This window comes from Bombus affinis, chromosome 13, assembly GCF_024516045.1.
Source record: "Bombus affinis isolate iyBomAffi1 chromosome 13, iyBomAffi1.2, whole genome shotgun sequence".
Lineage (NCBI taxonomy): Eukaryota > Metazoa > Arthropoda > Insecta > Hymenoptera > Apidae > Bombus > Bombus affinis.
In genome coordinates, this window is record NC_066356.1 from 11,255,214 (window position 1) to 11,272,783 (window position 17,570).

A 17,570-nucleotide genomic window follows, 5' to 3' on the forward strand; every position below is an offset into this window, starting at 1 on the left:
GTGCGCGGCGAATATTCGATTGTCCCGGTTTCGATTGATTCATTTTTGCGCACTGTTTGACGATCAGCTTCTCCAAAAGTATCCCTATCTGGCGATTAAAATCCGAGAAACGAACGAACACCACCGTTCTTATGGATGCGCGTGTCTCTAATTTCATGTATGAAACAATGGCCCAGCGTATGGCGTGTGTACGCAGGATACAATTGCGTACATACGAACGCGCGCGCGACGATGCCAAGTTCGAAGGATAGAGACAAGCTGCAACCAGGTTTATTCAATCGCAAGCTCGGAATTAGGACGCGTTGTCGACGGCCTTCTCAATGACGTCAGTGACGTCACTAGTTTGGAAGGAGAACTAGGACAAACGGACTGAGAAAAAGGAACGACGCGACGCACGAAATCAGCGATCGTCGCCCTAGCTACCACCGTCTACCCCGCCTCCCCCCCTCACCTCCCGCCACTTTCTCGCAGGAAAGCAACGTGTATTTCAGTTTCGGCTATTTCGGTCATCTTTTTCGGGTCTTCTTGAAAATCACCTGCGTTTCGCCGAGTCTAAGAAAAGATAGCGAGTCTCGAAATACGAATAGGAAGGTAAAACGAGAGACGAATGGAAGATAGACTTTTGTAAGCAACTGATTAAATCGGAGACGAGGAGAATAATGGAAGAAAAGTAAAGAGAGGAGGACAAACAAAAATAAGCGCCATGGCGGTGGAAATGAATGTCACGCGTCCAGGTAACGACAAAGTATCCTGAAAACGATCCTTGAATGAACTATGGTATTTCGTAGGGACGACTGTAGCAGCGATCTGGGTCAAAGAAGGGTCGTGAATGGCGTCGCTTTCCTCGAGTGACGTCACGGGGGTGCAAACCCCTGCAAGTGGGTCACTCGTTGATTCTGTCATGGCCGTAGCTATAAACGGACCAGGGACGTCCTTCCATGTTTCCACGTCTTTCAACGAATCGTGTTCCGGTACGGGCACGTTGCGTACAGATCGGCCGGAACGACGTTGTTTCTCTGACGACGTGCACCGGACACGAGAACGGAAACCTTCCGTCCTGTCAATTATTTCGAAGCAAACGCAATCACGGTGTCGTTAACTGACCGGCTGTTGCTCGATTTAACTTCATCCTTCGTAAAAGTCTCTGCCTCGGATAATTCGAGTAAAGAGCGTAATTCGTAAGAGGATAAAATAGTGGGAGGATGTTAATGGTACGGGAAGGCTATAAATGCGAACGTCAGTTTGAATGAAAAACGTTTATTTGAAACGTAAACTACGTGTAGTATCGATATAGGTAATACTTAATATAAAATATTCAGTCCTGAGAATCTGCATTTCTCGCATATTCTATCATTCTCGCTTTTTTTTTTCTGTTCTTGTATTTTCGCGCGAGAATCATCGCGCATACGCGAATTCGAATTCGCGAAGACATTTATTAGGCGTGTGTTAGCGTTCTATTTTTTCTCCTCGCAAGATATCGTACATCTGTGTGCCAATTTTTTCGCGACATACCATGTAACTCACGCGGTAAATATTTACAAGGCACTGAAAGATCGCGTATACGTTCCGCGATTACGTTCGCCTTCACGTAAATGAGAACTTTCGACGATAGTTTAAGAAAAAGATTTCCCTTCGCCATGGTTTCGTTCGGATTCGTTTCGCCGCAACCGTTCGACTCACCGGCGTCCGTCTTTCGAGTATCGTTATTGTCCGTGTTATTCTCGTCTTGCGTGAGAATGAAACTGGAACGAAAACGAGGTCGAAAACAGAACGATCCGCTCCTTTTTCATCGCGACACTCGCCAAGCGTCTGTTAGCACAGCAGGCCTTGCGAAAGAAGGAACAGAAACTTCGCAAACTCGTTTAACGTCTCGCCGTAGCACGCACACGCTCGAATTTGCTAGTCTCGAGCGAACGATTGCGCTGAACGAAGTTCACGATACCATTTGCGAATCGTGATATGTTTTAAAAGTATCCTTAACGAACAAGTAATTCTAATCTATCTGAGATATTCACGACCGAACGTTACGTCGGACGGTTAGCGATAAAGATCGCGCGAGATCGCGAACGTTTCGTTTCGATTTTTTTCGACGATCGTTTCCATCCATTCGTTCCTTATAAAAAAAGCACCAGAGTTGAGCGATCTCGACGCGTTCACACGTAATTGACTCGTATATCGCGATAACCGACCTCGGTTTCGCGACGATATAATAGCTTTTCGCGAAACGACGTTTCGATAGAAGCGCATTGACAATGTGCTTCTTCCATCTTGTTTTATTCCTCTTTGCACTTGCGATCGAAACGGATCGCCGATTAATCGTCAACTATGGAATTCGTTGGCGTGTAACGTAATTGGTATCGCTATTGTACATGTTTTTATCGAGTGTACTAATCGTTTGCTACAAAAGGTAGGTACATACATGCTTACATGGCTACGTTCTGTCTACGTGATCTATCTCGTTTACGAATAAGAGACCAACAACTTAAAACACAATGTACTTGTACGTCGACGCACCTCTACCTACGACGAACGCAACTTTCCCGCACTTTTCGCCTTCTTCTCTCCCAAGCGATCAACGGCCAATCGAATACGATCGGCCTGCAACGAAAGAAAATCTCGACGGAGGAAGAAGCGCGCCGGATACGCTTTCCGCGAAGTTTCCGGGAGAGCGAAAGATGCGTCTGTTACAATTATTTCGCTCGTATCGCTCTAAGTTCGTATACATTTTGATCCACTCGTTTGGTCGAGGTTTGAAAAAACAGCGGCGAGGAAACGGCCGCGATTGACGAAAGTAGAAAGTACGGAAACGGAAGCGTGTGCTACGAATTCGTGTAGATCGTGCGAGCAAACATCTCGTACGCAAAGAATGGTCCAACAGCGGAAGGTCCGTTCGGTTGTATGCGCGATTTAATATCGAGACGATCGCGCAACGAAACTCGAAATCGTTTGTAATGAGATAGATAGATAGAGAGATGGACAGATAGATAGATAGATAGATAGATAGATAGAGAGAGAGAGAGAGAGAGAGAGAGAGAAAGAGGGCGAAAGAGAGAGAGACCGGAATTGAGCGAGTGTATCGTGTAAAACGGATGAAACTTGGATGAACCGAGTGAACCGGCTTCGACTCGAATCGCCATCGATCGTGATTGCTTCTTATCGGTAGAGACCAACGGTATCTTGACAGGAACAGGGCATCGTCAATTGCTGTGCCATGTTCCTTGGAACCCTCTGCGTCGGTAGGCCCGAAAGACCTCTGACGTACGTGTAGGACACCGGACTGCGTAGGATTCTCTTAGGGCTCTTCTTCGCGTGCTTGTTCTCCTTCCCTTCCCACTTGGAGGATATCTTGAGAGTTTGAAGCGCTCTTCGAAGAGCATCTGCCGTGCTGGATCTTTTCAACGAGTCGCTGTCGGTGCTGCTGTGGGCGTCCGATGGACTCGAGGAGTACGAAAGCGACTCCGAAGTTCTCCCAACGCCTCTAACGTCTCCAGGGCTCCAAGAACGCGAGGACTTGGCTCGAACTCGCTCCGAACTTCTTTGAATGCTAGAAAGTCTCTCCTGAGAACGAGTTGGTCGGCCACGAAGTCGGTCCAGGTAGCAATGGGTTCTCGGCGATCTGGTGGCGCGGCATAATCGTTCGCTGCTTCCGCGACGCGACAGCCTCTCCGCGCTTCCGGTACTTCCACCGCTGCTGCAACCACTGTCCGTGCTGCACTCGTCGTCTCCAAATTCTTGTTTCGAAGAACCAGGGCCCACGGTCGGGCTGACTCTTCGTTTACCGTCGCCCTTTTGATGCTCTCGGCGACGATCGTCTTCCGGATCGGTTAATCTAGTCGTGTCCTCCATTCTCAGTGACGTACGAAAGCCACCGATTCGATCAAGATCGCGGACGAAAATCTGCACCGTTCGGTTAGCCAGCTCGAAAATTTCGTTTCGTTCGATTAGAACTCGTTCGTTCAGGATCAACTCGAGTTTCGTTCGATCGCGCTCAGTCGTTGACTCGCTGACTTTCGCGTAAACGATGGCAAATGCGCGCCCTTTCTGTCACGGTCGATCAATTTCCGTGCGGCTAATCGATTCCACACTCGTTTCACTGTGCTTATACTTGCGTAAAACGATGCTTTCGAAGAGAAACTAGTGCTTCGTTGTAGATCGGTCGTTGATCTTTTATTTTCACCCGTTCCCCACTGTTCTGTATTCTTATTAGTTACAGGATGCTTTTTCTGTCTTTCTGCAAGTTGTTCATCCTTGTGTGCCAGAAGAACAGTTTTAATCGCAAACACGCGTTTTATCAATTTGTCGTTGATTGCCGGGTTTGCCGTGTGTATTTCGCACGCTTTCGTGAGCGAACTGAGACTCGGAGACTCGCGTTCTTCTCTTATATAGCGTCGCGGCTTTGCCGAGGGTGCGCGCATGTCCTCTCCGCCACGTGAGGGTTCGTGTCGTATCTGCGAGGACGCGATGTCGGGATGAATGCGACCGACGCGGTTCTCGGACGCTGCTCGTCCGAAACGCGATTCACCAATCGGCGCCATTTTCGTTATTTTCGGACCATTCGCATCGATTTCTCTCGATCGAATCGCACACTTATTTTTAATCGACTCACGTCGATCGTATTTCGATCAAAATGCATTTTCTCAAACAGCGGATCCACGAATCACGAATAGGGAAGAAGCGCTTAAGCGCGTATAAGTGCTTCTTTTTTTAGGCTGGACCATATATTCCCAATGACGTAACGAACGGAGAACATCGAACCTCCTTTGTAGTAGACGATCGATACGTCGAATACTCTTGGTGGAACGAATTCGTTAAAATTAGCAATGCCGCGATTTAATGGACGCCGATTAAGAGAGTGGGACGAGCAATCGAGGTAGTAGATAAGGGCAAAAGAGGGCAATAATGGGGACAGTACAAGTATTGTATCGCGTCTCGAAGCAGAGAGGTCGGTGAACTGCAGCGTGCGATCGATGCCAAGGGGTGGATGTACCATGCAGGCTGATCGCATTGCCGCCAGCGCTGGATGCACCCGGATAATCAATAATTTTGTAAATAACGACACGAACCAGGAATACAAGATAATACGTAGGAAATATTAATATATCGAAATACGGAAACAAACATATCGAATATAGAAATTAATATATAAGCGAAAATGCATCGCACCCCGACCGTTAGCTCCTAATGCAGCGTAACGAGGGACGTAACGAGGTTCGTCGTAACAGAATAGAACGATTCGGTTATATGTAGATTTCCCCTTCCTTTTCCTCGTAGACGCTTTCGTACGATGATACACGGTGACGCGAAGAAAAATTTCATTCTCGATGTTATTACGGTAACACGTGTTGCGGTGCCAAGAATATTGCGAAGCGGAACACGTTGCTGTCTCGAAACGCAACGTGACGTAGTGCATGTTCACCGAAGACAATTTGCTCGATTTCATTGGAAAATTCGTGTATGTTAAACCTTTAGCGGATTAACAGCATATTGGACGAAGCAGCAGCGAACCACGAACGGCACATCCAGTACACGACGTACGCGAGGACATTGCATTTACCTTTTACGTAACGATTCTGGTATTGTTGTTGCCGCATAATTGATTCGTCGTTTGTAGAAACAAAAGGCCGCCATGGCCTTGCTCGATTTCAACGAAACGCAACGATTCCTCCCTTGTCATCGATGGCGAATTTCTGGCTCGAATTCTTCTTCTGGGTATAATAGCGAGACCAGTCGCCGACACGTTTGACATTTTCAAACGACCGTGTGTACCGTGAACCCTTGTATTTTCATCCACTCCTTTCTATAGCGCGTTGTCTATTTCCTTCGTATCCGCTACATTCTTACCATCTTTCGTCGCACGTTCCATCGCTTCTAAATTGAAATCGCTATGCTTTCGATGCGCTTGTCCACGGTTCGCTTGGCTCTCGTGGATACGCTCGACGAACCACGCGAGATACGACGTATTACGTTCGCTTCGAAGGAGTGGAGAACGCGATAGTTTATCCAAGAAAGCGACAGTGCAACGATTGTCTCGTGAAATCGTGCAAACTCGGACAGCAGTTCGAACATCAGCTGGAATAAGCATTCGATGAAGAGTGCGCGCTAGGCTTTTCGCCCAGTTGATTCTTCCGATCTTACTACAAACGAATATTTCTTATTCGTTCGATCGCACTTAAGAGTGCATACGCGTGCCACTCCGCATATTCCGATACGCGAACACACATTTTTATATGACATAAGTGGGTGGAGAACGATTATTCAGAGTGCGGTCACGCCTACGTTCATTCTTATATAATTGAATTTACAGAGTAACGAGGAATCACGTAACGAGCTGTGCGCGATAGATTCATTAACGAATAAACAAGTAATCGTCGAAATGTAAACTACGGGACATCAAGAAACATGTACGCGTATCGAGGAAATAAGAAAGACCTTTGCGTTTAAACAGTTTTATTGATACCGAATCTAAAAGTATAAGAACATTGTCGGAGAATCGAAGCACGAACGATACTTCACGGAAAGTACAGAGATGCGATTATTGATCTTTTCAGGATGAGAAAGAGATGAGTCGATTGGTTGATTACTCGATGGTTCGGTTCGGTCGCTTGATCGCTCGATCGATCCATGTCGTCTGGTCGATCCTATTAGACGACGTAGCCTTTGTAGATGTAAGAGGAAGCAGGCGCGTAACTAGCAACCGGAATAGGCGGGTAGTTGGAATAGAGAAGGGGTGTTCCAATGTTTGAGAGAAGAGCTGGTGCAGCCAATGGAGCGGCGGCCAGGGGAGCGGCGACCAGAGACGCCGAGGGTGCCGGACCTGGTGCTGGAGCCGGGGCTGGTGCAGGAGCCGGCGACGGTGCAGCCAACGCGACCGCCAATAATCCAGCGAACAACAGCTACGCTCACAAAAATTCGATCAAGAGGAGATTCTCCCTTTGCTTACCCTGTTTCCGTCCGCACTATCTAGCACTCGATCTCCAGCACTCACCGTTTTGAACATGGTTGTGGTTGAAACGTGTGGATACACTACGTAAAAGCTGAGACGACTATACCTCAATTCCCGAGGAAACGCTGCTTATATAGGGGAAACCGCGACAAAGATTCTCATCTCTCTACATCCCCCTTCCTTTTATCCATCTCTCTACATCTCGTTCCTTTTACCCGTCTCTGGTATTCCACGAAGGGCAACAGCCGGTCTTCGAAGCAGACCATGAACGGGACACTCGCTTCCTTCTTGTTGGTACGCGCAATTTTTTCCACCGACCGACCAATCGACTTCTCCCTTTGTGCCTCTCTGCGAACGTTTTCCCGTGTATCGACCAACTACCGGCGAATCGCGGATTTCTTCAAGGTTGCACGGGACCAGGCGTGTCCCAACAATACGCGCCATTTCCTTCTTTTTCGAGTCTACGTTCGAGCAACTTTTTTCCATCGAACACAAACAGGTTTTCCCCTTTTCTCCAGCATCGCGTTGTCCTTGCGACTTCGAAAAACGATTGACGATCCGAGGATAGCTTAATGGCTCGTTGGCTACGAGGTACAAACGACAACCACCGTCTGCCGACCTGCTCGAAATAATTATTAACATCCGCGGAACGATCGTTTGTCCTTCCCACGCTCCTAGAGCGCTTTATCCTGTCAAGAAAGAATAGCAAAGTAGAAGAAACACGATTCATGGGACGAATTCGAAATTATGCGACTTTTAATACAGCTTTCCTCCGCTTGTCGATTCCAAATTGGACGAAATAACGATGAAATTAACGAACGTAATGCCAGCCTGTCGTACCTTCCGTGTCGAGATACGAGATGTATCACGACCGAAGGGGAAACAACGTTTGCTGGTCTCACTCGGACTCGACGAACTTGAACTTGAGAAAAAAGCGTTTGCTTTACCTTGGAGGTGTTCAGCCTTGTGGTAATCGAGAGAAAGATAGAGCGAGCGAAACACAGAGACAAAGGAGGGATGCGAGTGACCAGATCGAGCGAGTGAGAGGCGTAGGAAAACGATCGATCAAAACAAAATGTAACGATCGGAGAAAAAACAGAAACGCGACTAATCGAACAATCTTTTTTAACCAGACCAAATAGGATGTGCGGATTAGATGTGTAATAAAGTCGGATATAAAAGTAGACTATTTAAATGAGGCTGAGAGAGGGGGGGAGAGAGAGAGAGAGACAAACCGAGACTAGGTAAAAAATGATGAAAAACTAGATGAAAGTAGTAGCAGATAGATCGTGTGGGAAGCAGAACGACCCGCGTAATCACTGAGCCGGCTTTGTAACCTTGTTGTGCGTTCCAACCGGACAAGCACGTAGTCGAGAGGGTTATACAATTGCTCGGTCTGGTTGCTTACGTAATTTCGTGATACTCGTAGAAGTGTCCGCCCTGTGCTTCTCTTTCGATCAAGGTCATCGAAATCGATCGATCCATTTGTTGCGAGCGATAGCTACCAAACGCGAGCAGTTTGAAAATACGATACAGGATGAGGAATGCGTCGCGTCGCGTCGCGTCGCCCCCGCCCGCGCCGTAACGAGCGAGGGAGCGCGTGAAAACGGCCGATGTTTCGCGCCCGGCATTCCAATGCGACCGCAACCAACAAAATTGATACGAAGGTGACTACACCAAGGAGGTCGGAACTTTCGCAGGCCCCGCATCCACCGTTCTTTTCGTAAGTCCACCACCCCATCAGCGTCGGACATTGGTATAAAGCGAGGACGCTTCCACGATTCTGCACTCATCGCTCAACAGCCGAAACAAACACACAAGCTCGACAATGATCAAGACAGCGGTAAGTGGTTTAATCGAGATGATCCAAACTTTGTTTAAATCCTAATATATATATATATACATATGGAAAGAAAATGAAAAACTTTATTTTCAAAACTATTGCTTTCCGCAGTGCATCGTTCTCTTCGTAGCAGCCGTGGCGTCTGCTGGACTTCTCCACGCCCCTTTGGTTGCTTCTCCAGCGGCGATTGCTGCTGTTCCAGCACCGATCGTAACTGCTAGGAGCAGTCAAGTCGTAGCTAGGAACTACAATACGTTCGCTGCCGCACCACTGGCATATACCGCCGCCGTACCTGCAGCCGTGCACGCGGCCATACCAGCAGCATCCGCACCGATTACCCTCGCTGCCGCCGCACCTGCTGCACCATTGCCATACGCTGCACTCGCCTACACCGCCCATCTATGATTTCACCCCTGATACTTCGATCGCCTGTCCAAATCTTTATTTTTAAGTTTTTCTTTTTCATGGAATAAATTGCAACTTAAAACGAAAACAAACGATCGTTCTTTCGTACTTGCATCTACCTCGAATATTCAACCTCCGCTATAACATCCCCGTCGTATGCTGTAACGCAATCCGCAATTGATCACGGCTTTCCTCCGACACCCTACGCTTTGTTACCGTATGTATCTTTTTATAGGAGTATCTACTAGAAAGAAATCGAATCTAATTAAAACTATGACACGTCAACGAACGACGAAACGATTCTTTCTTATGGATCATTACAGTGGCGATTGATAGGTAGGAATTAATGAACGAATCGATTGAGAAATGAATGGTAATAGGAATTATATAGGAAAATACAAGTTTGCTTGTTTACGATCTATTCGTAATCCCTACGGTCCATGCAACTCCTGTCGAAACAATTGCATACGTCGTGCCATTGTTCCAAGTAGCCAGAGATGGTACAAAGGATGCTGCGTTGCATGAGTCAGATCATTATCGCTGTAATTACTGACCCTCTGTAAATTGCATTACGGTGTTATCAAAATAAATTCATTATACGGATGTAACCTAAAGGAAAACGCGTTTCTTTCATCTTTCCACCGTATCAGAAGTTTTTAAAAATAAACAAACTTTGCTACATCGAACGATCGGTCGTCGGACCATCGTCGAACATCTTTAAAAGAAAAGTTTACGCGTTATTTTCCCAAATTCTTTTTTCTTACAATTGTTTCCTAAAGCCAAAACGTATCGATGAAAAGTAGGACATCCGTACAGGGTCAAGAGTGAAGTTCGATACAGTATTCCGTATCGATAAATCAAGGGAAAGTTACGAGGAGCAAGTTGATGAACAAATCCACGTTTCCAGTCGGAAATTCGAGTCACGTTCGACGAACGATCTTCGAAACTTGCGATGTCCCAATCGTCGTAGACGCAGTACGTACGGCCGCGTTTCGTATTTGGAACGAGCACGAGCCGCACCCAATGTATATCACTGGTTGAAACTGAACTGCAAACGACATCGATGTCTTCGTTATTGTTGCGTCAATTTTAACTTCGCGAATATCCCGAATAGCCACATTTAATAAACGATAAGCGGCATTTAAAGGGCGGTTCCACTCTAGTCTCAGTTCGTGTTGCTACGATGTAAACCAGAATGGACAAAGAATATGATGGAAATTTAAGAAACGGTGGTACTTTCAAGCTTGAGTATCGAGTTGTCGATTCTTTTCGTTCTTAAGATTCGTTTCGTAGAGTAAGTAATAAAGAAAAAAGAAAATAGCTTTTTAATAATTCTGATTCACGTGACAGCAACACCTTCGTCAAAGGTATATCGTCAAAGAATTATTGGTCAATCGCAACTTGCGATATTTTGTCGATCATTTCAGGAAATACAATTTCCAGAAAAACGCGTTTAAAAGTTACACGTCGTATCGTACAAGCTATGCATTCTCACCTTTAAATTTTACAAATTCGAGAACATAGTTTCGGTAAACGAATCTCTATTCTCAGAAAATGCAGGATAATTCATTTTCTTTTAAGTTGCGAGCCTAGATACCCCGTTAAGGAAAATAAGAGATTTCGTTAGCTTGCAAAATCTGTCTATGAGAGCTGAATAGCAAACGCGCATCTTGCAGCGATGTAACTCATTCTACAATGGTCGTTGTTGTCGGCAAGCGAAAATTTCCAACATTTTTCATCGTTTCACCCTAACGTTCATTCCCTTCGACGATTTACGATATGCGACTGTGTACCATACCGTCCATCGTCGTATGGTATACGACTGTGGCAAAGGAAAAATGTTACGGACAAAGGGCGTTCGAAGGCAACGTATATCCGCGGTGAACGACACCGAGCAGCCACGTGGAGCAGCGCGATCAGGAACCACGAGGATAATGTTTAAAAAAGTTAGAGAGAAAAAAAGAAGGCCGTAGATTCGGCCATAGAGACAGTTACTGTATAATAGCAGGCGTGGCCTAAAACGAGCAAAGTTAATCCGATATGCAGAAGCGTGTTTCTGTCGTATCGTACCGCGAACCGGTGTTGCGAACATGTTCGTAGTGGGAGTATATTACCGGACGAAACAGAGTATAAAAGAGCTCTAGCTAATCCATATGACAGTACAGTTGTCTGTTGTTATCCACTCGATACACTTTCGAGACCTCAACAAGTAAAAATGTTCGCCATGAAATTCTTGGTAAGTTGATCGAGAAGCAAGTTGTAATCGCTTCTCGTGGACAAGCCCAATCGAGAGAATAGATCGGGGGAACGAGCAAGTTTCGATAATAGATGTTCCCTATTCCTCCACGCTTCTTCTTGGTAGTTTGGATAATGGGATTTAATCGATCCTTGATGACTCGTTGTGTTCTTCTCCTGTAGTTTTCATACGAATAAGAATCATAATAATCGATTTGTTTACTCTTTTCGTAAAATAGTGTCTTGCGTTTATTATTACAAACAATTGGTTACATTTTTTTCAAGTCCAAAAAGCGTGCTTTTTTTTACCAAAGAACAGGGTTGTGGCTCGATCGATTACGAGATTAAACATAAGATAAGGTTTCTACTTTTAAAGATAGAAATACGCGTGACAGTAGATTCAAATTCTCGACATGTTTATCTCGACATTACGATTTTCAGTCGTCGTATATCAGTACGTACGTTGTTCGTTACAAATACGCTTTGATATCACGCTCAACCGTGGTTCGATCCATCGATGATCGAGTTTCGTAATTGATCTACTTGTATAAACAAAGATAAACGATAAAAAGATTCTAGCGCGATAAGCGGGCGCGAGAGGAAAGTTCAAACGATAAACCGAAACTAATCTGTTAATTTTTGTCAAAGGTTGTGTTCGCCGGTTTAGTCGCTGCCTGTTCGGCCGGTTTGTTGCCAGCAGCGGTACCAGCAGCAGTGCCAGCAGCGATCGCGGCACCGGTTCCAGCAGCTTTGACGGTCGGAACCTACGCGACCAGCTATAACGCGCACGCGATTAATCACGCGGTCGCTGCACCGTACATCGCCAGCCCTGTGATCGCCCACGCCGCCGCTGCTCCGCTCGCGTATTCCAGCTTCCCTGCCGCGACCCTCATCGCTGGCAGACGCTGAAAATCGTACCGAAACCGCGTCACCGTTCGAGGACAGTGCAGCCACAGAGAGACATCCGGTTACGTTCCAACGCAATGGCCATACCAATCGTGAAACAACCGATTAACCTTCGATACTACCATCCCCGCTACAGCAACAAGATCCTGGACCTCGGTGAATGTCATTGATCCGCAATTACAAATGGATGCCGACGACGTTTCAGGATGTTTCCGTTTTCGGTTTTCACTCCTCACCTTCTTTTATTACTCTTGATCGACAGACCTTTCGCTCGCTTTTTCATTTTGCAAAAAAAATACAATAAAAAAGATTTTTCTCCCTTTGAAAACTTGGTCTTTGCCTATTTTATCCTACCACCACGTGTATATGTTTCTTCCTTTCTGTATTATTTCTTTCGTATTTTCGTATTTTGGGCTTTTGGAGAGAAAGAGGAACAAGTTTATTGTATTTCGATGATATCGAGAAGACAGAGGGAGAGAGATAGATGAATATGAAGTTGACCAGACAAACGATAGACGATAGACGACGAAAAATCCAAGGCAACCGCGAAACAAACGACAACTCGTTGATTACTCTCGCCGACTTTATGCTTTTTCATGTTCCTACGTATCCCCGCGACGAACTCGTGGCTTCGCAGCGATTTCTCAATAATTTTGTAAAATATAGAACTTATAAAGGGCTAGAGGTAAGGGAAAGGCGGATAGATACGATCAGTGGCGAAGAAAGATCGAATACGAAGATCGTAGAGGAAGAAGAATAGAGAAATGCGTGAAATCGCTCATCTCCAAGCTGGCCAATGCGGCAATCAGATAGGAGCTAAGGTATTTCTCACGAATTTAACCCGTTAAAGACCAAACGCCGAAATAACAGTGAAAATTGCGTGTACACGATATTATCGAGATATGTAAAAAGTTTCAAAGTCCGAATTTTTCGATTTTTTATTGTTTTTGATGAATTTTTATTATGCATATCCGTTTCGTATCACGTTCATATTGCTCTTTGATAAAATCTATTATTTTTTATCGTTTTCATCGGACACATTAGTTTTAGATAACGTTTAATTGTCATGACGTGTTTCAAATATCATTTCGAACCGATACAATAAATCAAAGCGCTTCTTTATGGCTTCGACGAAGAATTAAACGAATCGAAATATTTTAAAATATCCTTTTATGGTCGTAATTCGCGACAGTTAAGCTTCTATGTTCCCAAGCTCATCCGATACTTATTTTTTGATAGTTTTGGGAAGTGATCTCCGACGAGCATGGTATCGATCCAACGGGCACTTATCACGGTGATTCCGATCTCCAGCTAGAACGTATAAACGTTTATTACAACGAAGCGTCAGGTGGAAAGTATGTTCCTAGGGCGATCCTGGTCGACCTAGAGCCCGGTACCATGGACGCAGTGCGCTCTGGACCGTTCGGTCAGATATTTCGACCGGACAATTTTGTTTTTGGACAGAGCGGCGCCGGCAATAATTGGGCTAAAGGGCACTATACCGAAGGAGCGGAACTCGTCGATTCCGTTCTCGACGTTGTACGAAAAGAAGCCGAAAGCTGCGATTGTCTTCAAGGGTTTCAGTTAACGCATTCTCTTGGCGGTGGAACAGGCGCTGGAATGGGCACATTGCTTATTTCGAAGATTCGCGAGGAATACCCGGACAGAATTATGATGACGTTTAGCGTGGTGCCCTCTCCGAAGGTATTCTTTCCCTTTAATTGTTTCTGTTTGAAGTACGGTGGAACATTTAACACGATGATCGATCTGAAGCCGAGTGCATAGGAAAATTTGATTCGCTCTTTAAATAAATATAAAACAAATAAAATTCTCTAAAGGGTATTCTAATTGTTATTTATCTATAAAGTATGAGTGCATAAAGCTTCCTACACGATTCGATATTTAATATACGATCGAGTGTTTTGTTTTATAAGCCCGTATTATGGAACGGCGTGTATCATGACATTTGAGTTAACTCGTAAATAAAAATGTTGCTTGTTTACAAATGGGCTTTTCGAACTCGGGAAAGTTGAACTTTGTCCAACATTTTAAACGAAACACTTCGTGACCTGTTGTAAAGAATCGGAAAAATAGATCTCGTGTGTTTACAGGTATCAGACACCGTGGTGGAGCCTTATAACTGCACTCTATCCGTGCATCAGTTGGTTGAAAATACAGACGAATCTTACTGTATCGACAACGAAGCCCTCTATGATATTTGTTTCCGTACTTTAAAGTTAACAACACCAACCTACGGCGACTTGAATCACCTGGTGAGCGCGACGCTTAGCGGGGTAACCACGTGTTTAAGATTCCCTGGACAGCTAAACGCTGATTTGCGTAAACTCGCTGTAAATATGGTGCCCTTTCCTCGACTGCATTTCTTTATTCCTGGCTTCGCGCCTCTAACGTCCAGGTATAGTATCGCGTAACTATTTGCTATCGCTAATTGTTCGAGAGAAATGAAAGAGTTTGTCACATCGCGTATACTGTTCGTTCTGAGACAGAGGTTCGCAGCAGTACAGAGCTCTCACGGTACCAGAACTCACGCAACAAATGTTCGACGCAAAAAATATGATGGCAGCGTGCGATCCTCGTCATGGTCGTTACTTGACAGTCGCAGCTGTTTTTCGAGGGAGAATGTCGATGAAAGAGGTGGACGAGCAAATGCTCAATATCCAGAATAAAAACAGTAGTTACTTCGTCGAGTGGATTCCCAGTAACGTTAAGACCGCTGTCTGCGATATTCCTCCTCGCGGATTAAAAATGTCGGCGACTTTCATTGGAAACTCGACGGCCATTCAGGTATACTTGATGGGGACGATACAGCGCAGTTGTAAGTTACAGTTTTGAGGAAAGAGGCCCGTTAATGTTGCCACACCCAGGGCCATATACGTTCTTTAGATGCAATTTACGTCTTGAATTGCACAAGTTATTCGCTGATTAATATTCTGCTTAATATCTTTCATTAAAATTATATGCTATTAAAATCCTGTCTCTCCTTGGTTGTTAAAAAAAATACGACGTACACCTTCGTTCATAATTTTACCGCGTAGCATTAATCCAGATTATCAGGAAAATGATTAATCTATCTATGCAAGATAACAACTCGGAATATGAGAACAAATTTTGTTAAAATTCCATCGCGATCTTTCGATTCGAATCTTAGTCTTGAAACTGGCTTACACTCTTTGTTTCCGCTAAATATCTCAATTGCGATCGTCGACGCTCTCCCCGCTGATATTACGACCGTGCTGTATCGTATCCACCTTCGATAAATCAACTTATCGAGTACGATTCTATCAAACGAAAGAGACAACAATTATCATCACGAATCTCCTGTTTTTCATTTTATTTTGTAAATGCGAATTTAGGAATTGTTCAAAAGAGTATCGGAACAATTTACGGCGATGTTCAGGCGGAAAGCTTTCCTGCATTGGTATACAGGAGAGGGTATGGATGAAATGGAATTCACCGAAGCTGAGAGCAATATGAACGATTTGGTTTCCGAATACCAGCAATATCAAGAAGCCACCGCCGAGGAAGAAGGCGAGTTTGACGAGGAAGAAGAGGCCGAGGGTGAACATCCGTGAGCTTGAATTATCTTTACAAAAGTATATATACATATATGACGAATTTCGTTTCTTATAAAAATACGCATGTATCACACGAACTGGTATTGCGATTAAAATAGATTTTCTCCTTACACGTTCTCAACTCTTCCATCACACTCTTTCCCCAACATCTCGTTTATCCTCTAACAATAAGACAGCGTATTGTATCTTTAAAAAACACATCAACTACGTTCCTTTAATATACTGTGTAAAACCAACCACAATACGATTTTTTCTTAGCAAGTTGAACGTCACAAATGAAAAACCAGATACGTTATATTTCTTGTCTTTTATAGAAGAATAATTTTACAATTCGATATACAATCGATCGGTATCGATCGTATTTAATTTCAGGATCAAATACTTTCGTATTTCTACTACTTTTTTGAATATTTAAGAAATCTTTGCAGGGCCAGATACCATTAGATTTTATCCAATCGTTGAAACTTTTATTTGAAAAAAACAGCATCTCGTATAAGCTAGCCCTACCAGGTGATTTTTTCTTCGATTACTTTATATCAAAATATTTATTAACCATCAATTATTACGTCATAACGCGTAGTCTTTCTCGTGCCATCTTCGATTGTTCTCAACGAATTCAGTATTCAATCGGCTAACGATATAGTAACCATCGATAAATCTCGTTTCCCTTGATCCGTTTAGCGGAAAGTTTCCCATGCATTTATGCACGGCTGTGCGTTCTCTGTCTCGTAATAAATGCCGCTGATGCATAAGTGGTGAAAGCATACGACGTCGAAGCCTCAACGATCGACCATGAATCATCGAGCGTCCCACGAGAGAATGAAACGATAGCATTGTCAACGGTATTGTTATACTCGAGGTGATTCGCGGTTCTTTCACGGGTTATGACGTTCTACATTCGATCGGTCGAGGTCCCTCCGAGATTACTACATTCGCGGTTGGCGAGGCACGAACAGACAACATCGCGTTCAAGACCTCGCTTTGCAAGTTATTTATCGTGTCTATACATCTTTTCGGTTCTTTCGTCCGCAATTTCTTCCTCTCGATTCTCGCGTTACAACCCGTTCCAATTTTATCCCTTAAACCCCGTCAGAGTTGCTCGAATTACCTGCAATCGCTCGGGAAAGTATTCGTACGCATGTAGAAACCTTTCAAGAATATGTTATTCGCGAATTTTGAAGTTTCACCAACATTAAACTCGTCCGTTGTAATCGAGTCGAAAGATAGAAAATATTTTCAAAATGTTAATTTTATCGGATAAAAAGTCACGGAACCCGCGTATAATTACCCAGAACAGTAGTTTTCAAAACCTATTTCTGTCTCTTGCTCTTAGTAATCCAGTCCAGTCATAACGCGATCTCATATAACACGTCGTTTTTTTGTGCACGTAACTGCTATGTTATACAGGTGCTAATTTGCCAGCAAAATCGTATCAGTCATGAATCTAATATATAACCGTAAGTATTTGTATGGAACATGTGATGACAAACACAGGTTACGAGCGTGCAAATATAACCAAAGCAGATGAAAATAGACTGTTACTATCGATTCTTGGAAATTTGTTTGTCGAGGTGACCAGGATTTGACCTAACACGGTGTAACTCTAGAATCTATATAGAACGATAGACGATAGTCGTAACGA

General features: G+C 44.4%; 4 protein-coding genes across 4 annotated transcripts; 3 read left to right on the plus strand and 1 right to left on the minus strand.

Annotated features, from left to right (window-relative positions):
* Positions 1-1,226: 1,226 nt before the first annotated feature.
* Positions 1,227-4,642, minus strand: LOC126923142 (uncharacterized). Its single transcript, XM_050736311.1, has one exon. It carries the CDS (start codon positions 3,844-3,846, stop codon positions 3,154-3,156), a length of 693 nt encoding a protein of 230 aa, XP_050592268.1. The 5' UTR covers positions 3,847-4,642; the 3' UTR covers positions 1,227-3,153.
* Positions 4,643-8,627: 3,985 nt separating this feature from the next.
* On the plus strand, positions 8,628-9,283 carry LOC126923157 (protein kibra-like). Its single transcript, XM_050736329.1, has 2 exons — positions 8,628-8,786; positions 8,898-9,283. The coding sequence occupies exons 1-2, from the start codon at positions 8,772-8,774 to the stop codon at positions 9,189-9,191; spliced, it is 309 nt and encodes a 102-aa protein (XP_050592286.1). The 5' UTR covers positions 8,628-8,771; the 3' UTR covers positions 9,192-9,283.
* Positions 9,284-11,300: 2,017 nt separating this feature from the next.
* On the plus strand, positions 11,301-12,660 carry LOC126923159 (uncharacterized). The gene is made up of 2 exons (XM_050736331.1): positions 11,301-11,427; positions 12,075-12,660. The coding sequence occupies exons 1-2, from the start codon at positions 11,407-11,409 to the stop codon at positions 12,333-12,335; spliced, it is 282 nt and encodes a 93-aa protein (XP_050592288.1). The 5' UTR covers positions 11,301-11,406; the 3' UTR covers positions 12,336-12,660.
* Positions 12,661-12,760: 100 nt separating this feature from the next.
* On the plus strand, positions 12,761-16,615 carry LOC126923122 (tubulin beta-4B chain-like). Its single transcript, XM_050736255.1, has 5 exons — positions 12,761-13,153; positions 13,572-14,036; positions 14,444-14,748; positions 14,840-15,137; positions 15,707-16,615. The coding sequence occupies exons 1-5, from the start codon at positions 13,097-13,099 to the stop codon at positions 15,923-15,925; spliced, it is 1,344 nt and encodes a 447-aa protein (XP_050592212.1). The 5' UTR covers positions 12,761-13,096; the 3' UTR covers positions 15,926-16,615.
* Positions 16,616-17,570: the final 955 nt, after the last annotated feature.